General features: G+C 41.8%; 1 protein-coding gene across 2 annotated transcripts in view; it reads right to left on the reverse strand.

Annotated features, from left to right (window-relative positions):
• RAD18 (RAD18 E3 ubiquitin protein ligase) overlaps positions 1-27,173 on the reverse strand; it is a 305,725-nt gene that overhangs the window by 179,124 nt on the left and 99,428 nt on the right. For both annotated transcript variants that reach the window (XM_069968715.1, XM_069968716.1), the window contains 3 exons: positions 24,080-24,264; positions 10,247-10,317; positions 7,122-7,182 (listed from right to left, as the gene is read on the reverse strand). In XM_069968715.1, the coding sequence (XP_069824816.1) occupies positions 7,122-7,182; positions 10,247-10,317; positions 24,080-24,264 (317 nt within the window). The remainder of the gene's footprint in view (positions 1-7,121; positions 7,183-10,246; positions 10,318-24,079; positions 24,265-27,173) is intronic.

Consider the following 27,173-nt stretch of genomic DNA (forward strand, 5'->3'; position numbering starts at 1 on the left):
TGCTAGGGGCAACTAAGCCAGTTTCACTTTACACCATGTTTGATAAATCTCCCCTGTTATGTTTGATCATGTTTGAAATCACTTTAGGAACATAATTGGGAAAATGCGATTATATAGATGATGATTATTAGTGGCCACCTGTATAACAAGATGGCAGCCTTTTGCCTATGTTCCCAAAGTGGGAACATAGCCTTAAAAGGGGTGGTGTTCCAAAGAAAACTAGATCTATACTGATACATTATGTAAAATGGAAAATATTTCCATTGTACAAGGATTTCTTAAAATGTATAGTTTGAAAGATATAGACCAGATGTGTCAAACTCAGGCCCTCCTGCTGTTACAAAACTACAATTCCCATCATGCCTATTCTAGTTCTGAAACAGCTGGAGGGCCTGAGTTTGACACTTCTGATATAGACTTACTAATCCCCTCAAGTGGTGTTTTAATTTTATAACCTGTTGCCCTTAGTTACAGCCAGCGAGGCATCCACTTTGAGGTACTCATGCTCAGTTCAATCCTCACATGATCTGTCCCATTAGTACTGGAAGTTGGTTTTCACTTCACATGCAAATAAGGGGGATTGTGGAAAAGTGTCTGCACTGATGCATGGCAACCGCAGGGTGACAGATCAGAGAGGAAACCAGGGGGTGAACTGACACATGGGAAACAAAACTAGCAGTGTGACGTAAATTACTTTACTAAAACAGCACACTGGTTCTCCTTTACATATTTATATGTGTTAAACATCTGATTATACCTTCTTTGCTTTGTGACACTACCCCTTTAAGCTTTCTAGGTATTTATCAGTTAGCTACATTTTGAGGGTCAGTCCTATCACGAATGGAGGTGGTTTTATACTCACTTTACCCTTTTTCCTTTGTTTAATGCTGTCCCCCTGCTGAATGCTTAACTTTATACCAGCAGCCATGATGTGTAAGGTAATAGGAATGACAATAGTACTGATCAGATGTCTAAGTTTACACTGACTTTAAAGAAGCCCTCCCAGGAAAAGTAATATACTGTGGCCACTCAGCAACCTCTATGGTGTACAAAGTAGCATTGTTAGTTTCCACTGCATCGTCGTGAACAAGTTATCGATCCTGAGCTGGATGACATGATTAGCTCTATTACATTGTGAATCTTGCACTTTGTTTGTACTCATCCTGATACTTACCTGTCCCAGTGGCCCTGCAACACAGCATTACGGTTCACTGTCAGTCTCTGGTCTCCTGTTCCTCCCGGTTTCCAGTGTTGTCATGACAAAGCAGAAATTACCTGTTCAGCCAGTCATTAAATGTAGAGGTATGCATATTCAATTTCCCAGGGGGCAATGTCCTAGAATACACTGCTGTCGAGACACCAGATGGTGTCTCGGCGGGTGTTTTGGTTGATCTCCCTGAGGTCAACTATCGTCCTTTAGTAGATGTAGAGGTGTCCTGTCACTGACTGGCTGAGCGGGCATTCCTGAGCAGGATTGTGACGTCACAAGACCAGGAGTTACAGGAGACCGGCAGAGGCTAACACCTGGGTAGCCCCAGATCTTCATGCCATGTATAATGGTGCAGAACTAGAATTTATCATCAACTATGAAGATCTAAATAAAACGTAACTTTTATTATAAATACTGAAAACTAAATATGTGGGATTGTGCAGGTTAAAAACTTATGGTGTAACGCATGCCTTTTATCTCTGTTCATGAGAATGTAATATATTCAATTGGGCTAGTACGTCTCAGATTAGCAGCTATATTGATTATACTGCGATCACAATGTCCAAAACAAAAAGCTGGTCGTCCTGTGTGTCAGGGGAACAAACCGTTCCTAACAACCAGCTTAATAGACACCGCTTGTAGGGACAGTTATTAATAACCAATTGGATACAGTAGATGAGCACCGTCGCCGCTGCAGCAATCACTCAACGCTTACAGCAGGTCCCCGCTCAGCAGTAATAACATGTGTAACAATCTCGTCATATGTGGACTACAAATGTGATCGCCATCATTAGATGGGAACATAGATACTAATTATGTAGTGGCAATGGGAAGACACTTCCCTTGTAGTGCCAGTATACTGTTCCGTTACTGAAACCGATATACTACCAGTCCGCGCGGGTCCGATAGTCTGCCGAAAGCCGATATACCATCAGTACCCGGCAGATCTGATGTTTGATCTCTAATTACATATAGCTTGGCTTTGTCAAGGGGAACCAAGACTAGTATCTATTAGTATCTATGTTCCCATCTAATGATAGCAATCACATTTGTAGTCCACATATGACTAGATCGTTACACGTTATTACTGATGAGCGGGGACCTGCTGTAAGCGTTGAGTGATTGCTGCAGCGGCGACGGTGCTCATCTACTGTATCCAATTGGTTATTAATAACTGGCCCTACAAGCGGTGTCTATTAAGCTGGTTGTTAGGAACGGTTCGTTCCCCTGACACACAGGACGACCAGCTTTTTGTTTTGGACATTGTGATCGCAGTATAATCAATATAGCTGCTAATCTGAGACGTACTAGCCCAATTGAATATATTACATTCTCATGAACAGAGATGAAAGGCATGCGTTACACCATGTGTTTTTAACCTGCACAATCGCACATATTTAGTTTTCAGTATTTATAATAAAAGTTATGTTCTATTTGCATCTCACACCTATGGCTGACACCAATGCCTTTCGGCTACATTTAAAAACCGACACCAGGATGTTGGTATATAATTTGATGAAACCATATTGCCTCATGTACCACGTGCAGGTCTCCTGGATCACATGAGTCCCTACACTAAATCAACACTGTGTCGGTCAGCGACCGCCAACCCCGTAAAGCGAGAGCAAGCAGGGAAGGGAGGCCACGGAATGGCCCTGCAACCCCACTGTCACAGGACCAAACCCCGAAGGCCCCCCAAACCCAGCAGGCGAGGCCAGCAGAGAAAGCGGCCACAAAGCAACACAAGTGTGAACAAGGTCTTACTACTCACCACTGCACCGGAGGTAGAATGGGCGAAATAGGTAGTTACCATGTGTGCACAGATACTTCCTGCTAATTGGGGTCACATGGGTCTTACCAGGAGTGCTAGCCACTCAGAAAGGGGAGAAAAGTAAAATACGGACATGGAGAGAAAGGAGCTGCTGCACCTCACACCTAAAGCTGACACCAATGCCTCTCGGCTACATTTAAAAACCAACGCCTGTTATGTTTTAACAACCAGCCTGCCCTCTTCTGATCTTCATTCTAACTAACCTCAGATTGTGCCCCCTAGTTCTTCTGTTTACTTCCTTTTAAAATATTTCCCTCTGGAACAATTTTCATGCCTTTAACATATGAATAATTTTAAATAATATATTAGTACTACAATGCTGCCTTTTATGTCCTAAAATAGAACTACTATAGCGGAACAAAAGGTGAAGAATGCGGCACTCACCACTGAAGCAGAAATATCTTCAGTTTATTGTGGATATCAAAGCACAAGCAGGGAGGGTGGTAAGCGGACACATCTCTGATCACTTGCTCCTGGCTTGACAAAGTGCAGTCTGCGGGAAACGGTCCCCTTCAGGGTTGTGCCTGCTTACCACCCTTCCTGCTTGTGCTTTGCTGTCCACAATAAACTGAAGATATTTCTGCTCCACTGGTGAGTGCCATAATTCTTTACCTTTTTTTGCACAGGAATGCAGGAGGTGCTATTCCTGTTCACCTCTTGCATTGTACTCTGAGACAACGGTTTTGCTCAGTTTATCCACATACCTGTGTTGTGCCAGGCTATTTATCTTGTTGCTACATAACTACTATAGTACTGTACCCTATGTACAAGAATATAACTAATATATTACTGCCTCCTATGTATTATTGCATTAAAATATAACTACTATAGTTCTGTCACACATGTACTTTAATATACTACAGTACTACTGTGTTTTATTTAATTTTTTTAATCAAAAAATAAATAAATGCCGATAGGGCATTTTTTTTCCCAACAACAAAAGACAAACATTTATGCTTGTGCCAACCTGATCCACACTTGTGAGTCTTAGCATTTACCTTGCACGGCTGTTGATTTTATCATACTTTGCACGCCATTTTCTGACCATTCGGACATTCAGCTTCTTTTCCTTGCAGAAAGCAGTAAGGTTTTTACCCTGCAAGTTCTCTACGATTCCTTTTTTTTTGTACTCTAGTGAGTAGCTTTTCCTTTTTGAACTCATCAGGGGGTAAACATGTTCTAAACATGTTTCTAACTGGCATACCAGTTAGAAATGAGTGAATCTATTTGCAGATTCGTAGACTGAGCCCAAATCTGCAGACTCAAAAGCAGGTGAGCGGATTTCATCCTCTTATGGGAAGAAGTACGAGGCATGCCTAGTCTCAGCCTTTGTGATATTAGGTAAGGCTGGGTTCACACTGTTTTTTCATCGTTTTTTTCCATTTTTTTAGCATACACAAAACTGTGGTTAACCAAAAAAAAAATGTAGTTTAAACGCTGTTGCAGGCCTATGGTCAGTGTAGGACTATAACAAGAATATAACTTCTCTAATACTGCCCCTACGTACAAAAATATAACTATTATATTACTGTCTCCTACAGAAAAATATAAAATTATATGACACAAGAGAAAAAGTTGCATTTTGTGACACTGTCCCAGTTTCAATACAGTCTCACATCGTACCGTATATGCGTAATGACTACAGAGATACTTTTTAAACTGTCTTTGTATTTCTCGACAGATTCAAGTCGAGTACAAATCACATGAGTCATTGACACCTCATATTTTAAGTTCTGTGAGAAAATGCTGTTGTGGCCAGGGTCATATGTATGCTTTGTACTATACTCTTCTTTCCTGTCACAGTCTTGATGAGTATTCTGCCCTCATATCTGGAGTTCCTTCAAAACGGATTCTAAAACGCTGTATGAAATCCTAAAAAAAAAATGTGTCTGCATTTTGATAAAACATTAAAGCCCTTCTCTCCAGATGTTAAAAGGGAAAAACTTAAAAGGCAAAAAAAAGTAATGACTTGTTTGATAGCAAACCATTAAATATAAGGCAATTATCATTTATACCATTGTTGGGCAATTCAAACCTAAGGCACAGTGTTTTGTTCTGCACAAATATAAAGTAAAAACCCACTGCCGCCTTATTAATTTTGCAGGGGCTATGATGTGGCAGGTGAAAAATAACTTAGTGACAATTCAGTAAAGTTCTGTATGTGACTATTTCCCTCAAAAGAAGAAAGACACAGCTGGTAACCAAAAAGCCAACCCAAAAAGCAAACATCCAAGAGCTTTCCACTAACGTTTACCTAGATGGCCCCTGCTGCTCTGGGGAAGATGTCAGTGCACAATGCCTCGCTAAGAACAATACTGACCCCTCCTGAAAGCAAAATAATTGTTACATATAACACATTTGTATTGCCTGCAAAATGCTTCTCCAACAGCCTGACACAAGGCTAACGCGTATATACTCAAACAGGGCCAGATGGCCGTTTCCACCCCTAAAGTCTTGCACAACTTTGGACAGATACATCTATATGAATTTACAGTAGACTATGTGCCCATGACACGTGCACACAGCACATCTTGATGCAACATGCTGGTGCTTACCAAAAAGAAATGAACAGAGATGAAGTCTATTTATACCTCGACCTGTGCTTTTGAACGGTTGCCACCATAATGGAGGAGTGACTGATAACATGACTAGCAGGTGTTCACTAATGGCAAAGACACAGCATTTCATGCGTCAAACATAAAGGAGAAGTCCCACAAAGTATAAAGAAACAGCAGGCAGGCAGGGGCAAGACGAGGATCAGGAAATTAAAGGACAACTCTGGCGTTGTGAAAAAGAAAAAAAACACACACACAAACACATAGGGGGAGATTTATCAAACTGATGTAAAGTAGAATTGGCTCAGTTGCCCCTAGCAACCAGATTCCATTTTTCATTTTTCAAAGAATATGTGAGGAATGAAAAGTGGAATCTGAATGGCTGCTAGGGGCAAGACAATTCTTCTTTACACCAGTTTGATAGATCTCTTCCATAGATTTCATACTCACCACCCCGCTCCGGTGACAAACACCAGAGGGAATTTCAGTCAGCTTCGGGTGGCGTCTTTGGATCTCCCTCACCTCCGGGTTTTCATTGAAGTGAATGGGAAAGAAAGGCTGCTGGTGCGCAGTAAATCAGGACTAAGCAAGCTGGATGTGATACACTCTAGGCAATGAAAAGGCTCTTTTCTATCCCATTCAGTTCTGCAGGAAGACGCCAAAGAGGAGGAAGACCAGGCTTCACTGCCCGCTCTGACCACACTGACACAAGGTTGCGACAGGAGAAGAGGACGTGGTTGACAATTAAGGTATGTATGCTTTCTTTTACTTCTGGGTAGGGAGAGAGGGGGAACATGGGACCAGATAGCTAATTTACTTACATTACAAAGTTATATTACTTTGTAATGTGTGGTTATTAAGCAAAAGTAGTAAAACGCCAGAGTTCTCCTTTATTATTATTTTTAATATAACTGCAGTAATGGGGAGTCTGGGTGGAAGAGTCTGTAGAAGATTTTGATTTCCACTGCTGGAGCTTCTAACGTCTGAGTGATCGCGGTAATTTAATTTTTTCTTGCAGAAATCAATAGTACAAGCGATTTTAAAGCCCCTATTACATGATGCGATGCAAATGAGCGATGTCAGCTATTACACGTGGCGGCAGCAAGCAGGTAAGAGCCAGGGGGCCACGGGGAGCTGTTTGGGAACTGCCCAGGTGATCGCTAAATCATCTGGGCAGCCCATAAAAGATAGCAGCAGTCTGCTACCACCGCTCCTGTTCCACAGAGCAACAGCAGCAGATCTTTGCTATCTTAGTCGTTTGTCTTTCAGCATGTTGAAAGACGACAGACAATGAACAGCCAACATCATTTATGTCGGCTGATCGTTGTATTCTATTACACAAGAGGATTATTGTCCGCAATGGCCGAATACGGCCGATAATAGTTTCATGTAATAGGGCCTTAAAAGCAATTAACTATACTAGTTGAGATGGGAATACCCCTTTAAGGAAGGTGCACAACATCGAAAGGGACTCAGCAAATTATCTGAGAATAAATATCAGGCAAACATCATCATCATCACTCACTGTAATCCCGGTGAATCTCATCTATTTGCTCTTCACTCTGCTCCTTGGTGAATGTCATGCCCTATGAGATGGGAGAAGAAAAGCACAAACTATGAAACTCATATTTAAAAAAAAAAAAAAAGACCAGGGGAAGAAACACGTGTGTGTATGTATATATGTTATTTTCACTGATAAAAATTACAATGTCATACTTATAGTGGAAAACATTTTTAGCCCAGGATGCTCATTTTGGGGGCGAAATTAAAAACAAACAAAAAATACTATTTACGATGGAGGAATTGTAAAACCATTAAATCATTTTCATTAAATGTCACAGCCAGTGTGTTGCATTATCCTGCACTCTGATGTCATCCTAACTTGCCTGGTCCATCATAGCCGTTTGTTAATTGACAGCCCAGTAAAGGTCACATCATAGAGATGAAAGCCAGGTGTCATCTCTGTGCAGCCACACAGAGGCTCAAAGAATAAGAGCGGGCACTTACTGCTGCTTGGACAACCAGGGGTCAAGTTAGATACATTTTGTACAGTTTACTGTGCTTAGAGCAAGGATGCCCCCCTCACATTGTTAGCAAAGAGAGGATGAGAAGACTATGGCTATGCTGCAAGATGGCGAATGTGAGGCCCAATTGGTGCAGAGTTGCACATAATTCCCACAGTGAAAGAATATGTGTGTATGCAGCATTGTTTATTATGGTAAGCTTAATAGAGGGGGCCAGTGTCAGGGGTGTAGCTAGGATTCATGGGGCCCCATAGCAAAAAACTGTATGGGGGTCCCCCCTCCCCTATACACTAATTATAATATATATATATATATATATATATATATATATATATATACAGAAAAGGGGTCCGTGGAGCCTCATATACGAGTCTCGAAACACGGGAATAGCCAGATATCCCTCTCTCCAGAGAAGGAAGCCCATTGGCAAGGGGTGCCTCCTAGTGGGGAGTGCAGCAAACCACCCTGATACGTAGTCCCTCAGGTCCTCACTCTGTTGCGAGCTTTGGGACCTAAATAGGGAAACACCAGGGTGGCCCTGTAAGTCGAAGTCTAACTCTGTGGCGAGTATAACGACATAAGACAAGGGTTACCAAGGCTAGACATCCATCCACAAACTGCAGTTTCGGGGTATTTGCCCCTCGTCAGTGTGGAGCAGGATTCTGGCTACTGGGGCAATGATAAATAGCCCAAAAAAAAACCACTACAATCACTGAACTTAGTTATACTCGACACAGAGTTAGACTTTGACTTACAGGGGCCACCCTGGTGTTTCCCTATTTAGGTCCCAAAGCTCCCAACAGAGTGAGGACCTGAGGGACTACGTATCAGGGTGGTTTGGTGCTCTCCCCACTAGGAGGCACCCCTTGGCAATGGGCTTCCTTCTCTGTAGAGAGGGTTATCTGGCTATTCCCGTGTTTTGAGACTCGTATTTAAATTTTGTATGGGACAATCAATGGAGATATATATATACACACACACACACACACACACACATACATACATATATACTCGGTGATGTGGCCCCAAAAAAATTCTCGTGGCCAGAGGCAGAATCCTATGGTTATATACATAGGTGCAGGAGCAGACTACCTTTTGCTTAACCCTTTATTTACTGCAGTGTGTAAGTGACCCAGTGTTTTCTTACATGCTGCAACACAAAAAAGGGGTTAATACAGAAGACAATTAGCTTTCTCCTTCACTACTCCAGCACTGATAACCCCTGACCTCTGCAGAAGCTCAGAGAACAGAGATCAGAGGTTATCAGAGTAGTCAGGCAGAGAGCTAATAGTCTTCTGTATTAACCCTTTCTTTGTTTTGCAGCATGCTAGAGAACACTGAGTCACTTACACACTGCAGTAAATAAAGGGTTAAGCAAAAGGAAACAGGAGGCTCTTATCTTCCCTGGGCCCCCTCTCTCCATGGGCCCCATAGCAACCGCCTTCCCTGCCTCTATGGTAGCTACGCCACTGGCCAGTGTCATATCACAGAGGAAAGCTCTAAATCTAAAGTTTCAGTTTAAGAAGGGAGTTCACCCAATAATATGGAAAACCTAATCCCACAGATGCTCAACTATTTAATAATATTTGTATCCCTCTGTCCTGGCAGTGTACAGATTAATTACCACCATATAATAATGAGCCAAATCTAAGGCACATGTAAACAATCAACATAAGAGGCAACAATTAAAAGAACACTAAACCTAAAAATATAATATGATCTTTGTTTTTGCAGTCTGCAGGGTTTTTGAGTATTATTAAAACTATCTGGTTTTAATCTTGCAAAGAACACAGGGGGTAATCTCCGGCTGACCTGTTCCATCCATAGCTGATGACCAGCTGAAGGGGCCAAGCTTATTCTCGCAGATAACCTCCCACTGATTCTCGCAGATAACCTCCCACTGATTCTGCCGCGCACTGCTTTTCTCTCCACCCATGCCATAGACTCCATTCTGTGCTCACACAGACTGTGCCATCCGCCCAAAGAATTGACATGTCTATTCTTTGGGCGGATGGTAGAGTCTGTGCGAGCATAGAATGGAGTCTAAGGCATGGGCAGAGAGAAAAGCAGTGCGCAGCGGAAGTTATCTGCGAGAATTACGTAGTGTGAACACACCTTGACAAAAAACCCGTTGCGAATTCCGCGCGCGTCTCCGCCCATGTCATAGACTTCATTCTATGCATGGGCGGATTCTGCCGTCCATTCAAAGAATGAACCGGAGACACGTGCGCCACAGTCTGCAAGCTGTGGAATGCCAGACTGGTTTTCCATAGCCATTCCGTAGTGTGCACGCACCCTTACAGGTAGACACAGGCTGGGAGGAGGAGGTAAGACACTGTTGATCTCCACACACAGAAGATTTAGTTATAAGTTTCTCAGTTCTAATTGAAACAGGAGGCAAAACAGGATCAAAGGAAAGACAGGGGGAGATTATGCAACAAAGTACTTGGACTTTAGTCTTCCTTTAAGAGCAAAGAAAAACTTCATATATCTTAATAGATCAAACAATACTATAAGATATTTAAGAACCGGTCCCATCCCCCTACTGCCAACTAAGCAAATGTTACCATAACAAAGTAAATTAGAGGGATGACACAAATGGATAGCCTCCATAGCTTATACTTACACTTTCTTGTTTAACCTCCAGAGCTGAGCGGATCTTCTCATTTTTCTCAATTTCGCTAGCTATTTCTGCAGCTATAAATACAAATAAAGATTTGTTAGGAAAAGGGCAGTGGGTGCAGACAAAGCAACTCCAAAGTGTAAGCAGCGTGTCCAAGTCAAATAAAATATAGCACAGGAGTCTATTTTACAGCCAGCGCTCAATAGCCGCACTTCAGATGTCTAATATGTGTAATGAAGAGTTTGTTATTCAAAGTGGTTTTGGGCTATAAAATTCCCACAGTGCTGTCTGTCTCATGGGTATGGTAATCTCTTCCTAACCTGTGAATTTCTATGTCATAGCCACTTAGCTGTTTTTGGGTGATTTTGTATGGCATATTACATAGCAGCCTGTCCCCACACTTGGAGTTTTGCGTTTCAGCCATTTATATTATGTCTATGTGGGATAGTGTGATTCTGTTGCCTGCACTTAATATATAACCTTGTTCATACATGTTTACAACAATTTTGAGCATATTATTGTGGAGTTTGGACATTATTGTCATCATTTTCTATTTCAGGCTGGCATTGCTGGTTTCTGTAGTACCACCTTTTTCATACTTTAAAATCGTATTGATATAGATAGACTTTTTAATATGGGTTGTCACTAGGGATGAGCGAACTTTGATAAGTTCGGTTCGGTTCGATCCAGCGAACTTTCGTGAAGTTCGGATTCGTACGAACCGAACCTAAAACAAAACTTGCTAATAGTGATGAGCGAATAGTAAAATATTCGAATATTAGATATTCGTACGCATATCTCCTAAAATTCGATTATTGGATCGAATATTCGATCCCATTAAAGTCTATGGGAACAAGTATTCGATTATTGAAGAACATCTATTGGACCACTTGGAGGTCACCAAGTCCACAATGACACCCCAGGAAATGATGCCAACACCACTGGAATGCAACTGGGACAGCAGGGGAAGCATCTGACACCCCAAAATTGCTGGTAATAAAGTCACAAGTCGATGTTATACAGGTGAATTACCTGGTTATTAGAGATGAGTGAATAGTGAAATATTCGATTCGATAGGATTAGATTCAAATAGCTCCCGATATTCGACTATTCGAACAAATATCGAATCCCATTCAAATATTCGAATTCTAGGAGATGCGTACAAATATCGAAAATTCCAGATTCGTTACGAACTTTCTCAAAGTTCGGTTCGTTCGTAACGAATCTGGTTCGCTACGGTTCGGTTCGCTCATCCCTACTTTTCACCCTCTTTTTTGTGTTTATGTAGAAAGTGTGTCCAGCTTTTACTGCTTATGGACATCATATGGATAGTACGGTAATATACAATGATTTTTCTATTACTTCATTTTTGTCCACTGTGACTTTTGGGTATAAAACGTTTTTGATGATATCTGCCCCTGGGAAAGCTGGGTGACACTAAATTTGAACATAAATCTACCAGGGGTTGTTACCCCACTGATTAAACCCCCTAAAACATTAATTTTGACAAGGTGCCGACAGATTATATGCTTCAGAAAGTTAAGACTACCACCACACGTTTGGTGATAATTAGAAAGTTCCCAGGAATCAACCAAAATCAAATAAAATGACTGATTTTTTTCTATTTTTAGGATATGCTCTCTTGATAACTGAGAAAAAATATATAAAATTCCATGCAGGAGATTCCCTCTAAATCCTTTATTACGAATCAGAATGGTAAAACACTCAGGCTGCGACCATTTCCCAGAGTGTCCTGGGCATCCTGTACTCGTAACTAAACTCATAGCTTAGAGAAGGCAGTTTTAGACCAAATCCCATTATCCCAAATGGAAAACATCTGTAAATTAATCTATAAAATATACAACCTGCCTTGATGGCCCAGTCTGAACTATTTCAGCCTTCTTATTCAAGTATTTCCTCTCAACAGTATACAAGCAACTTATTGACCAGAAGTAAAAGGACAACAATCACATTATTTTCATGAGATTGATCCTTATATACCGCACACCATAAAAATAATGTAAAAAATATCTGGCCATAGCTTTACAACGGCCTAAATTAAGCGAAAGAGACAGCAGCAGCAACAGATGACATACTAATGCACCATCCATTTACAGTCCATTTTTTTACTGACGCATTGCTTAACAAGCTTGTGGCAGGCTCCACCCTGTGGCCTTTGACCTTCAATCCATTTTTATAGATCTGCAAAAACTGATGCATCACTGATGGTTTCTGATAGTGACTGATCCTCACTGATCTTGGAGAAAAAACAATGGATGAGGCCCAAATGTGCACCAGAATGTGTCACAATCTTTAGAGAACCATAAGCATACTAATTCACCTATGCTAACAATATGTTGACAACACAAGAAATGTGGTGGGCCACAATTTTCACACATCTGTCCCAGCTCCTGTGAGGTCTTAACTGTACATGCAGGATCTTGACCCAGCTTTCCCCCATACTGCTTGTCAGTATACAGTATATTTATCTCTGGGACAGACATTGGTAACAGCTGGTTACAATATATTTAAGAATAGAAAAAGCTAGATAGCAATAGTGTAACAAATGCCTTTGCTCCTGTGTAAATATACTTAGGAGAGTTTTATAGGATACACAGGGCAGGAGCTAGATTAGGCATAGGTTCTGTAGCATGCTTTGAAAGTCCCCCTTCTAAACTTGTCTTATCCACTTCTACCACTGCCTCTTGCACTCTAGTAAGAAGCTCACCGTCCAAATGATTAGTATGTATGTAAAAGGACCTCCATGCTGGTGCAGCTCATAGAGGAGTGGTACAAAAGGTAATATCCACATTCCTTGAGGCTTTGGCTGGACAATTGTAAAGCCGTGCTATACAGCATTTAGTGTCCCCACTCAGGTACAGTGCCCCTAGTCTGTAATGTCCAGGACAAGGTATTTTGGTGTCCTAGGCAGATAACTATAGGCAGGTAAAACAACTATACAAACATCTAATGGAACCACCACTTACAATATAGCACAGGTTTATTATACAGACAACTAGTGATGAGCAAATTGCAGAACGTTTGTGTTTGTCTAAACCCTGATGCTCAGCATTTGACTCCAACTGCCTGCAGAAGTCAGATGCGGCCCATAGGCTGCCTGAAAAACATGGATACCAGGGCTGTGGAGTTTGAGTCGGAACTAGTTTTGGCTGGAGTCAGAGTCGGACTCAGACTTCAACTTAAAAAAAAAACTTAAAAACTATTTAAAATTGGGTTTTCATATTCATTTTATACGTTTTGCATCTATATATATTATGAGCAACATTCTAATAGGACACTGGCCCTATTGGATAAGGGTGGTCGGGGGAAAAGATGTGGGTCACTATTTGGCAGTTTGTTTCTGAGCTGGAAGAGCCCATTGTGTGGGGGGAGATCTGTGCTGTTCTCTTCCTGGATGCTGGATGACTGTATATGAGCAGCAGTGTAATATGAAGATATCCTGTGTAATATAGAGGAGGAGGAGGAGACATGAGTAGTGTAGCAGTAACCTCTGTCCTCAATGTGGTGTTTTTCTTTAGTGTTCTATGGCTGCAGGTGTATGTGTGTGCGTGTGTATGTGCGCGCGCTATGGCTGCAGCAGGCTGTGTGTGTGTGTGTGCGCTATGGCTGTAGCAGGGTGGGTGTGTGAGTGCGTGCGTGCGCGCACTATTGCTGCAGCAAGCTGTATGTGTTATGCTATGGCTGCAGCAAGCTGTATGTGTTATGCTATGGCTGCAGCAGGCTGTGTGTGTGTGTGCGCGCGCTATGGCTGAAGCAGGCTGTGTTTGTGTGTGCGCGCTATGGCTGCAGCAGGCTGTGTATGTAGGCTATGGCTGCAGCAGGCTGTGTGTGTGTGCGTGTGCGCTATGGCAAGCCCCCACACCCACGGTAACCCCTCTATATCACTATGTGTGACCCCCTCTATATAACTATGGCTGACCTCTATATTACAGGTATCTGGCATTGTTGGCAGTGTTTCTTTGTGTATGGTGAATATTTAGTTAGAAACATAAAAGATTGTCAGCAGGAAAAGACCACCTGCTCCATCTAGTCTAGTTGTGAGTAGTTCAGGACCAGGAGGCTGGAGACTGGCTGCATCCACAGGAGAATCTTCTTTATATCTTTCCCTCAGAAGTCGCCCCAGGATCATGTAGGACATTAGGGAGAAGCAGCTGAGCAAGTGTGATAAATAACTCCCCTGGTATATGACTGGCCATTTACAAAGGAGCAGGAGTCGGAGTCGGTCCTGATAAAATTCAGGAGTCAGAGTTGGAGTCTGAGTCGGAGCTGCGGCTTACAGACTCCACAGCCCTGATGGATACAGCCTCCATGTTTTCCAGGACTCCCTAAGGCTGCACCTGACTTCTCCAGGCAGTAGGAGTCAAATGATAAGTGTTTGGGTTTGAACAAACCTGAATGTTAGGCCAGTTCACTACAGACAATGGTCCAGAAATCTCAAACTGTCCAAGACAAAATCAGGAGTGATCTGTCCATAGGAAGAAATCTCAGCATTTTATCAGATCTTAAGATATAAAAGCTGAGCTGTGATTGGTTAATGTTGGCCAACCACTGCAGTGTGTGTGCCAATGAATCAGCAAGAGGCAGTCATTAAATGTAAGGTTCTCCATGGTACATGAAAAGCTGTAACCGGATGTGACTGGAATACAAGGCATGGTATAACGCAAACAACAACATTACAGCAAGATATACTGACTGGGAGAGAAACAAAGGCAAGCCTGGAGAAGAGAGAATGAGCGAGCGCTGTAGACAGCTAATTAGGGAGATGTAAGTGTGCAGCCTGGAAACAGCTGCATCCATCTGTGTGTCATTATCTGGCCAGGGAACTAGCACTTATCATATACTTTTAATTAGTATTAAAAGCAGAAGAGAAGATCTTATCACTAATATCAGATTAATTGACTGAACACAGGGAAGCATACATGCTGCTTACACTAGGGAGGATAGGTTAAAGTAAATATTCACCTCTTAACACAATTTTACAGCCTTCACATTTACAGCCTTCTTTTATACAAGCCGATTATCGTCCAGGATCGTTGCTGGAAATGCTCCTTGAGCTAATAATCGGCCTGCGTAAAAGCTGATCGCGTCTTTTAAACCTGCTTTAACTATATCACCAATCTTTCTGTATAAACAGATAAGCACTGCTGAATCTGTTGGCGCTATTTAAATAATTATTATTATACAGGGTTATGTTTGGCCAAATACAACAAAGGGAAACTGACAGCACAGATTAACATGTATATATCCATGCTATCAGTTTCCACAGCACAAGCAGTGTACACTTTACACCTTGATGCGGCATTAGGCTCTCCCGTTCTAGGCGGCTGCTGTATCTTCTGGCTTCGGCTGAAAGTCATTCTGAAGGCGGCCTGAAGATACAGCATATCTGTGCTGTCAGTTTCCACGGCTGCACGAATGATACAAGGATCGTTAAAGGATCACATCTTTTGTGTGGGCATTTAAAGCATCACTAGTTGGCCACGCACACTTCTGTGTAAAAAACAGGAATTTGGGGCTGAGAATGATGAAGTTAATAGTATGCACAATGGAGGCTTTTTGCTCTGCAAAGTTTGCAGCAAATGCACTGGGCCATGTAAAAGGGCTTAGGTTCGTGATATACAAATGAAAACAAAAGCGGACTGTATGTAAGATGCACACCAAAGTGTAAACACTGGGATTTCGATGTGCCAAACCTAATCTAAATGTGACTACACGGAGCACATTTTAAAGCATGTACAGTTTTATGAGGAAATAAAAAAAGCACACAAAAAAAGTATGAAAGAAAGAAATAAAAAAGTGCACACTTGCACATGTGTCAAGCAGTAACTGACAATAGTTTCCTGTGGTATTTAGGACTTTTAAGCCTGATTGCTGACTGCAATATTTTCTCTAAAAACATAAAAATAAATGCAATGCAGCTCACCAAGAAGCCAGGACTCACAGGTGTGCTTTAGTCGCACATAGTAATAGTGGCCTCCAATAAAATCATGTGGCTAAACAATCTAAACCTTCTCAGCTAATACTTCCCTGGTTAACATTTTATTCTACTTAAGGCCAGTTTCACAGGTACCCCATCGCAGCAGATTTCACGCTGTGAGTTCCGCAGCAAAATCCACTGTGATGTTCTGTTGTGTCATTTCCTATAAATCTATATTCTCGTATTGGCTTTTCATCCCTTTGCAAGAATGTAGCCCTTGCCCACTTAAAGGGGTTATCCAGCGCTACAAAAATATGGCCACTTTTCCCCCTCACTTCTCTCCAGATTGGGTGAGGTTTAGAACTCAGTTCCATTGAAGTAAATGGAGCATTATTGTAAACCGCACCTGAACTGGAGACAAGAGTAGGGGGAAAAGTGGCCATGTTTTGTAGGGCTGGATAACCCCTTTAACCCACCGCTAGTACATTACCTGCCCATGCTCCTGCCTGCTTCTCTTGCATCCCACTCAGCCAGTGTGCTGTCCCACCACAGCCTCAGTAATGAAAGATGTACGGCTGAAGGAAAGGGCCGCATGAACAATCCAACACCTTGTGAAGGCTCTGTAAATGATAGTCCATCATACAGATCAGTGCTTGTTTACAGACTAGCTTAGGCCATAAAATACAGTCCGTAGTGGTGAAACTAAAAACTACAAGATAGTAACATGGAACATTAACCCCTTCCCGTGAGTAATCTGTATATATACGTTCCTACTGCCAATACCCTGTGCAGTAGGAATGTATATATACATTCCTACACTGACAGGGGCTTTATGAGAGCAAGATCGCTGCAGAGATAGCGATCCCGCTCCAGGGCCGGAAGTAATGAGAGTCAGCTGCAATCCCGCAGCTGACTCATTAACCCCTTAAGGACAGAGCCAATTTCGATTTTTGCGTTTTCGTTTTTTCCTCCTTGTGCTTAGAAGGCCATAGCACTTGCATTTTTCCACTTAGAAACCCATATGAGCCCTTATTTTTTGCGTCACTAATTGTACTTTGCAATGACAGGCTGAATTTTTGCATAAAGTACACTGCGAATCCAGAAAAAAAATAAATGTGTGGTGAAATTGAAAAAAAAAAAACGCATTTTGTTTATTTGGGGAATATTCGCCCTGGGGTAAAACTGACTTGTTATATATGTTCCTCAAGTCGTTATGATTAAAACGATATATAACATGTATAACTTTTATTGTATCTGATGGCCTGTAAAAAATTCAAACCATTGTCAACAAATATACGTCACTTAAAATCGCTCCATTCCCAGTCTTATAACGCTTTTATCCTTTGGTCTATGGGGCTGTATGACGTGTAATTTTTTGCGCCATGATGTGATCTTTCTATCGGTACCTTGATTGCGCATATACGACTTTTTGATAGCTTTTTATTACAATTTTTCTGGATTTGATGCGACCAAAAATGCGCAATTTTGCACTTTGGGATTTTTTTGCGCTGACGCCGTTTACTGTGCGAGATCAGGAATGTGATTAATTAATAGTTCAGGCGATTACGCACGCGGCGATAGCAAACATGTTTGTTTATTTATTTACTTTTATTTATAACCTGGGAAAAGGGGGGTGATTCAGACTTTTATTATTATTTTTACTAATAACAATACTTTTTTTTTTACTTTTACACTTATACTAGAAGCCCCCCTGGGGGACTTCTAGTATAAGTGCTTTGATCTCTCATTGAGATCTCTGCAGCATAGATATGCTGCAGAGATCCATGAGATAGGCACTCGTTTACTTCCGGCTGCAGCAGCCGGAAGTAAACGAGTGCCGAGTCGGGGACGGTGCCATCTTGGAGCGGTCCCCGGCCGGCTTCAGTTACAGAGATCGCTCCTCCGGGATAACATCCCGGAGGAGCGATCTCCCCACTAGACACTAGAGATGACGCTGCATCCAGTAATCAGATGCAGCTGTCATGTTTGACAGCTGCATCTGATTACTGTATTAGCAGGCACGGCGATCGGACCTTGCCCGCTAATACCTGCGGTCCCGGGCTACAAGCGGCACCCGGGACCGCCGCGGTTCAGTGCGGGGTCGCCGCACGGCCCCGCTCTGAACGTCCTTAACGGCATCAGGGCGTAAATATACGCCCTATATCGTTAAGGGGTTAAACGCCGCAATCTACAGCGATCACAGCGTTTAAGGTGCTCAGTGACAGATCAAGCATCAGTCATTAAGTAATCGGGACCTGCGGGGGTCCTGATCACATGTGCCGACAGGCAGGGGTAAGCTTCTTAGTCTGCTCTCAGGCAGGCTCTATACATAGATCGCTGATAACACTGATCTATGCTATCCTATGCTATGGCATAGCATAAACCAGTATATGCAATCTAATGATTGCATATTTTATAGTAAATACAAGTGTCAAAAAAAAAAAAAAAAAAAAGTGGAATAAAAAAAGTTTTGAAAAGTATTAAAAATCCCCCTATAAACCCCCTCCCAATAAAATTTTAAAAGACCCCCTTGCCCATTATAGAAATATAAATAAACATATTACATATCGTAGCGGGCGGAATTGTCTGATCTATTAAAATATAACATTATTGTTCCCACACGGTGGACGGCGTAAACAGAAACAAAAAAAACCAGGATTGCTGATTTTTTAAAATTATTAAATTATATATCACAAAAAAATTAATCCAATTAAACCAATATGATAATAAAAATTAGAGATCATGGCGCAAAAAATGACACCCCAACGAGCCCTGTAGGTGGAAAAATAAAAGCACTATGGCTCTTAGGAGGGGAGGAACATTGTGTTAATTTGACCAGGACTTTTGTGCATCAAAGGGCTCTGTCTTGAAGGGGTTAAAAAAAAAAAGTTGCCGAAAATTTCCTAAAAAACATGTGTAACACATAAATTACTTAAATAGGTGATTTTCTTATGGCACATTCCCTTTAAGCTCTTCTGCCTTTCTGTTGTGTAGTATGAAAATACTCCTCTCTTTCAATCCGCTTGCAATGATGTTACAGTGCAGAGCGATTGCAATTTTATTGGATGTGACTAAACAGATTAGGCTAAACGCATGGCCAAATGCTTTGTTTTCTTACCGCCTAAATACATTACTACTGTGCTCGCATAATAAAATGTTTCTCCTAAGCAGTAACACAATCATACAAAGTAATAAGTTGGTGCTGGTTTCCCGCAGGAACAGATCTAAATAAAACTGCCTTTTAACTTCTACAAGAAGATCCGTGTGAGGAATTGAAAAGTTCTGCACTTATGGCTGAGAGTCATAGAGGACAAACCACCCGGCGACAAGGCCATGAGATGAAATGTAGACCTCAGGGGTTAGTATAGCAATTGCAGGAGGTTGAAAATTGCCCTTGGTTGCGGATAGTGTCAAAGGACGTGACTGCAGCATTTTCTAGCGTGGTTTATTCAAACATATCCAAAGAAAAATAGAAACAAGCCTGTTTTTCCAAAAAAGGGTTCAGAGCATGTAAATGCTTCCACCAGTCTTTGTCCATAAGCCCTATCTAATCCCTCCACACAATTTTATAAGATGCCAGTAAACCTATTGGAGAAGACAGCTCTTTTGATAGTCATCATGGCTCCCATTACAATGAAAACCATAACAGCAGTGCCAGACCCATTCAACAACATACAACAGTGTCTAACAGACCCCACTGACTTATTATGGGAGCTATTGGATTCTGTAGCAATGTCCCTTTATAAAGTGACTGTACCACCAGGCCCAGGCTGAAGCACTGGAGGCGGGCCGACCCACACTTAGTGGGAAGAAACCCTCATCCCTCCATGACGTGACTCCATTAGAATCAATGGAACCCTATCATAGAGGGGCTAGGGTTTCCTCCCACTAAGGGTGGGTCGGCCCGCCTCCAGTGCTTCAGCCTGGGCCTGGTGGTACAGTCACTTTAAGACAGGAAAAATAGCACTGCATGCCGTCGCTTTTTCCCCTCCATCAAATCTGACAGAACAATGCAGAACAGAACTTTTGGCTGGGTACATATTGGGTTGTCATCCATTCAAGTAGATGAACGGCTCTTAACAAAACAGATGACAAATGTAACTTTTTCCAATCTGTCATCACAGACTTCAATCTCTTATGCTGCATGTTGTCACCACAACATACAGATGCATTTTACTACATCTGATGTACAAACAGACTGTTCCCTAGTAATGGTAACAGACATACTAAGAGATTTGGATCAAAGAATTTCTGATACTCCTAAATATTGCAATGCCACTAAATATAAACACATAGTGAGATTTATTTACAACCAATCAATAATAATGGAATATGCACATAGAGATCTATTGATGAAATATGCTCAAACAGCTACCCCCTCCATAACTTGTAATATTTTTTTTACCTATTTTGGATGCAAAAAAACAAAAAGAAAGAAAACATGGTGATTTAACTAAAATCCAAATGTGTAACAGGGGGTCTGGCTAAATTCACACACCTGCCAGGCTGTCTGTATCAGTAGCCAGACCCATTCGTTGGCAATATCGGGCTGTACTAGGTCTTGTCACTATTACTTGCTTGTGCCCTGTAAAACCTACAGGTGTCTGAACATGAATGGGTCTCTAATTGCAGACAGAAATCACGGACATGTGACCATAGCCTAAGATGAACCTCAACAAAACTTTATTTTTCTTTTTGGTTGTTGCTAACAGAACACAAAGATCTGGATGATAAATGCAAAAATAACAAGAAAAGCCTGAAAGTAGGGATTTTTAAACAAAAGTATTTCTTATTATCTTGCCTTTTGAGACAAGCCCTGAAGAAAACCTGCGTCCGGAAAGAAAACTTTCACATGGGAAAAAAAAGCCTCTAATGTATTAGTTTATAAATTGTTACCATGTCCAGCAACCAAGTCGCTAACAAATGATCTCAGTGATCGGTAATGGAAAGTCGGGAAGCTTAGGGGGAGGGGGTGCTGTGACAGTGAGGTGACCTGAGTAAGACAGGGCATGGGTCTCCTGACCACGGAATGAGTCACAGATGTCATTAAAAGGATCTGGTTTTAACCAAGGACCACATATGGTCTTCTGGGATCAGAGATCAAACCCAAAAAATAAAAACATCTTTGCCGTTAGTAAGAGGGGAAAAAAATCCTGCTACTGGCTAACTTTTATTTAAACCACAGACAGTGAAATATTATAAAACAGAAAGCGCATACAAATATTTCAGTGTAAACCATACACGCTTGTTTTATTACAATAAGGTGTCCTTACTGCTACCATAGCTTTACCGAAAAAAACTACTAAAAAAAGTGAATATGACTTGTAGGCTAAGTTCACACAACATTTTTTGTTCATTTAATAACGGCCGTTGTAGCAGATTGCAACACCGGCAGTTATTAAATTAAAAAAAAATACATTGCATTGATGTGCGGCACACTTTGTATATACTCCAGCCGGGATTTCTTGCTGCCGCACAAAAAAAGGACAGTGCCCACTTTATATTGTTGGCTATGGTGCCCCATATGTGCCCACATTCCAATTCAAAAGAAAAGAAGTTCACCCGGCCAGTACTGCCGTACCAGCCGGTGTGAACTTCACTGACAGCAGCCGTTCTGTGACACGGCCATGTCACAAAAAAGGCCGCTGCCATACATAGTGTGAACCCAGCCTTAGACAGTTTGATTATCTCCTCTATAAGGAAATACCACACTGTAGAGACTGGGAAGATCTGTTCAGAAATGATTGGCTTGTGATAAGGAGACCATGTTTTCTGCCTCCAAATCAGGAGCTCCACATTCAGCCGTAGGTATAGGGATTCCCACTGTGAACCAAACTGATGGAGACAGCAGGAACTGAGGAGTAATAAAAACACTAAGTCGTAACCTAGATTAGATGCATCTCCACATTTGCGTTCCGAATACGCTGTGAACACGACCGAAACAAAGTACCCATTTTTAACCAATAGCAGAACAATGCTGACAGGATTATCTGCAACATCACACGGCTGTTGGTTAACACATAGGAGATGTGGAAACAAAGTTTTAAAGGACAACTCTGGCGCTGACAAAAAATGAACTGAAGCTCCAATTGGTGGCTTTATTTTTTCTTTGCTTCCTGGTTTGTGCTTTCCCATGATGCACTTTGTCTCCTGTAATGTCTAACTGACTCTGTAAAACTGTTGGATGGCTTACAGCTTCCTTAGCCAATCAGAGCTGAGCAATCTGAGTCATCTGATAAAGAGAGGTTGGCCTAACAGGGCTTAGACCCACCTCCCTCTTGATGATGTCATTGTCACAAAATGGCTGTTACAGAAAAGCCTGGAGTCAACAGTCATTAGGTGAGAATGAGGGGTGAAAAAATAGGTAAGAGGGGCAGATAGGCAATTGAAGCATATTACAAAGTTATATAACTTTATAATGTGTTTGAATTACTGGAAAAAAAAACACTTTTCACCGGAGCATTAGGGCCGTATTACAAGGCTCAGTCACAACTATAAACAAACGCCAATCTGCTAGAACAGCGCTCGCTTACTATTACAAGGCTCGACCATCGCGCAGCAACATCATAGTTTGTGATGTCTGTGCAGTCTGTGCTTTAAAAATAAGCATAAATAAAGCGTAAACGCTTAGCGCTCCACACTCCCTGGTTTCTTCCTTACTTCTCCCCGCACTTGCCAGTACAACTCAGTTGGTCTCTGAAGTGACAGGCCGCTCAGCCAATAATTAGCTGTGGTGGTACCCTGCAGGCCAGTGAATGGCTGAGCAACCTGTCACTACAGAAACCATCTCTGAAGTTGTACTGGCAAGTGCAAAAAGAAGTACGGAGGACCCCAGGGAGTGGGGAGCGCTAACATAAACACTTTATTTTTTTCTTTAAAAGGAACCCCCCAAGGATGAAGGCTGCCCGACCCCCCGCTAGAGCCCTGGATACTTACCCCATCTCGTCAAGTCCTGTTCCTGGAGCTGGTCCCGGGACAGAGATATTCCCGTCTGAAGCCCAGCGTGCGCTGCTGAGATGAGTCTGACGTCCATAAAGAATGACGGCTTCATTCATTCTCTACGGGAGTTGGACTCATCTCAGCAGCGCGCCGGGCTTCAGACAGGGTTTTATGTCAGGACCTAAAGACACAATCAGCCAAGAATCGTTGTCATTGGCTGATTGCTGTCTCCATTTCACAAAGCGATAATCTGCTGAATCAGCCTGATTTGTCATACCATCGCTCCATGTAATAGGGCCCTTAGTCTCTTAGATGTAATGAGACAGACAGCGCATCTCAGACATAGAGCTGAGCACTACTATAATTGTAATTGTGCAACTTCCATTTCAGTTCGCAAGTACAAAGAAGACCACCAGAATTGTAAATTCAGCTTTGCATCGCTTTAAAAGGGGCTTCAGTTAATAAAAGCATGTCTGGCTATCGGAACGCAACCAGCTAAGATTTCGGTGGGGAGGTTTTCTCTGCATGGAGATTAAGAGCTAGGAAATCTTTGCTATGACATCTACTTGGTAGAAACCTGAGGCATATACTCAGATCTACAGAATTGCAGCTTAGCATACTGTAGATTAAGCTGCCGATTAGCACCCACATAGAATCCACCTGAAGAAGAGTTAAGCATGAACATAAGTACAAAGATTGTCAAGAATGTAGCTTCAATGTAATTGTAATGTGGCAAATGCAGTGAACAGTAATAATTTCGGACAGGGATACGATTACAGAGTCTGACCAGCTCTTTCAAACCTTTCGCAGAGGACAAGTCCCCTGTGTACATACAGCACTGAAGGATAATTTTGATGGGAAGGAGGTTCAGGTCCATGATTGGTTTCACTCCTTCTCCCTTCATGTCCGGGGTTAATACACTTATTGTTGACAGTTGAACACATAAGAAATAGCTGTACCTGATTTGGGCTGTAATGAGTCGCACTGTGCATTATACATGTGCACAAACTCCTGGTGCCTTCTGATCATCTGCTGCTTGGACCCATGGGTAGACAACCCAACCTCCTTTAACCTCTTCCTTAAGTCCCGTTCTGACAGGAGATTGTACACCACTTTGGCCATAGGTTTCCGCTTTTGAAGTGAACTGAAACAAAATAGAATAAATTGGGCTTAAGATAGGAAGAAAATACTGACATTTCAGATGCTAAGACTCCTGCATAAAATTATTTCTCTCTACAACATAATTTCAGATTCTTACAAACACTAAATGACATAATTAAGGGTTATTCCTATCATATAATGTTGCGGTATATTACTAGAAAATGTTATTAATATACATAAGTATCCAGGCCAGGAGCGCGGCTGTACAAGAAGAGACTGAAGGGGACATGCTGCTGAGATCAAGTAGGGCTGCAACCTCTTCTGTCTAGTACAGTTGTGTGTCCCGGGAGTTGTCTACTGATCGGCAAGTGATGGCATATCCTATACTTCTCTGCTCCATAAAAAAAACCAAAAACTTTTATTTTATTTTTTAACACGTATTTTTTGTTTAAAAAAAATGTAACCCATTTTCCAAAATGAACAAGGTACAGCAATGGCATTTAAAGTATTCATCTTAAACAATACAAGCAAGAAAACGTCATTCTCGTACAATCAATAAACTCACAATTTAACTGACTCTAATAGTGCGTTTACACAGACAGATTTATCTGACAGATCTTTGAAGCCAAAACCAGGAATAGACTATGAACAAAGAACAGATCATAAAGGAAACACTAAGATTTCTCCTCTTTTCTAATCCATTCCTGGCTTTGGCTTCAAAAATCCGTCAGATAAATCTCTGTGTAAACGCACCATAATACAGAATGATCAAGGGATCCTTCATATTATCAATCATACTAGTACCTGGACAATGAAAAGGTCTGAAAACATTTAAAGAAACTCAGGCACACAGACTCACATATGTGAAAGGAGCGGCTATCCGGAGGCTCCAGATTGTACAGAGGTTGAGGGCATGGTCGGGCTAGGGGGAGGAGTAGGCTGTAGGAGTGTAAGTTGCGTATAATATTTGGATTCCAACCAAGGCTGCCACAGTTTAAGGTATTTGCCATGGGTCCTATTGGCCCAACTCACTAGCTCTTCAAATTTGCATATCTGATTTACTTTCTGATACCATTCCTGCGGTGTCGGTGGTTGCTTCTGTCTCCACTTCAACAGAATAAGCGTCTTAGCTGCGGCTAAGAGGTGAGTAGTCAGGGCGAACTGAACTGCATTTATAATCTGTCAGGAAGGGTAAGCTCATACTCCCCCATTTCTGCGCTATTTTGGTTTTAGGTGCCGTGAGTAGGTGAATAGTAATAGATACATCATGGGGCTCCATGGCAGAAAGGTTTAAGTGTAACAGTGCAACCCCTGGTCGCCAAGGGGGGCAGATATCGTAATACTCCAAAGCCAGAAGTCACACAGGGTGAAATCAGGTGGGTGAGAAGGCCATGCTGTTGGGAAATAACAGTTGACCACCAGAGCATTTATATAGGCAATAGAATAGCGTTACTGCTACAGCACCAATGGAAACATTTTGCAGTAACATCTCCTAATAAATGGCAAAAGCTCCAAGCTGATTTCCTGTTGTCTGACTTATATACACACACACACACACACACACACACACACACACGCACAAACATAGTAGAATGAAAACCTATTTATTGAACTGCAGGCTGCAACTTGAAAAGAGATGTAAAATAGAAGCTATTTATGAATAAGTAGACTTCTATTTTATTTCAGAACTTAACAGATTTATCTATTAAGAAAGGATTAGAATTTTTTTATAAAAACAAGCTAAAAACTTGGCTAGGAAAAAAATAAAAAATAAAGAATGTGTGCTTGGCAACGTCGCTGAATAATTGTAAAAGCAAGAGGAGCTTTTCTGGAACACAAATGCATTTTCCTCAAAATCTATCTACCGGCCACAGACTGATCCAGCGGAGGAAATCATTCTAAAAGTAATGGTGGCGAAAAATAAAAGTGACAGTCGCTGCTTTTCCTGTGAATCCACCAGAAATAGCATTATAATGCCGGGTACATGCTGGATATAGAAACACTGCACAAATCTAAGTAGAATACATTACATTTAATGCTAACTTTTAAATGAATGTATTATAAATGTATAGCCTGGTCTGGTCCTGTAACTTCTATGGCAGATTCTATTCCAGGTGCCACATATAAAGCAGGACTGACCGACAAAAATCGAATATCCTTAATAACTATTTAAATCATCCTATTGGAAATGATGAGACACGGAAAATTTGTTTCTGCAATTATTTTTATCATCTTAATGGGGCTAACAGAAACTCATGAGCTTCCAGTCAAAACCACCCCTCCTTCATGGATATGCTCTGACCTAGGCCAACTGTTCTGGGAGCAGCAAACAACCTCTCTATCTATAGTAGGGCTGCATTTAAGGCCCTATTACACTAAACAATTATCGGTTATAGTTGGCCGTTGCGGCCGATAATAGTCTGGTGTAATTGAAGCCAACGATTATTATAAATGATGTTGGCTAGTCTTTGCTGTTGTTTGTTTTTCAACATGTTGAAAAACAAACGACCAGGATAGCAACAGTCTGCTACCATTCCTCCACGGAATAGGAGCGGCGGCAGCAGACCGCTGCTATCTTCTATGGGCTGACTGGACGATCTATGGGCAGCCCCCCTGGCTCTCACCCGCTCACTGCTGACGCATGTAATAGCTGCGGCAGCGAGCAGGAAATAGGAGCTTTACACGTCGATATTGAGGACTTACGGACAGTGAATGGCTGTTCTGTATTGTTTCGCCGCCTGGTATGTTGTATTATCATCATGCCAGCAGCGGGGAAAATGCATGAAGCTCCGCGGCACTGTAATGGAACAGCCATGTGACTCTGTCATTACAGTGTCGCAGAGATTCAAATAGTTACCCTGCTGTCGGCATGATGCTGGGCGGGGAAACAATCTAGAATAGCCATTCACTGTCCTTGGGGCCGCAAAATATACAGACGTGTGAATGCAGCCT

This window comes from Dendropsophus ebraccatus, chromosome 4 (genome assembly GCF_027789765.1).
Source record: "Dendropsophus ebraccatus isolate aDenEbr1 chromosome 4, aDenEbr1.pat, whole genome shotgun sequence".
NCBI classification, from domain to species: domain Eukaryota; kingdom Metazoa; phylum Chordata; class Amphibia; order Anura; family Hylidae; genus Dendropsophus; species Dendropsophus ebraccatus.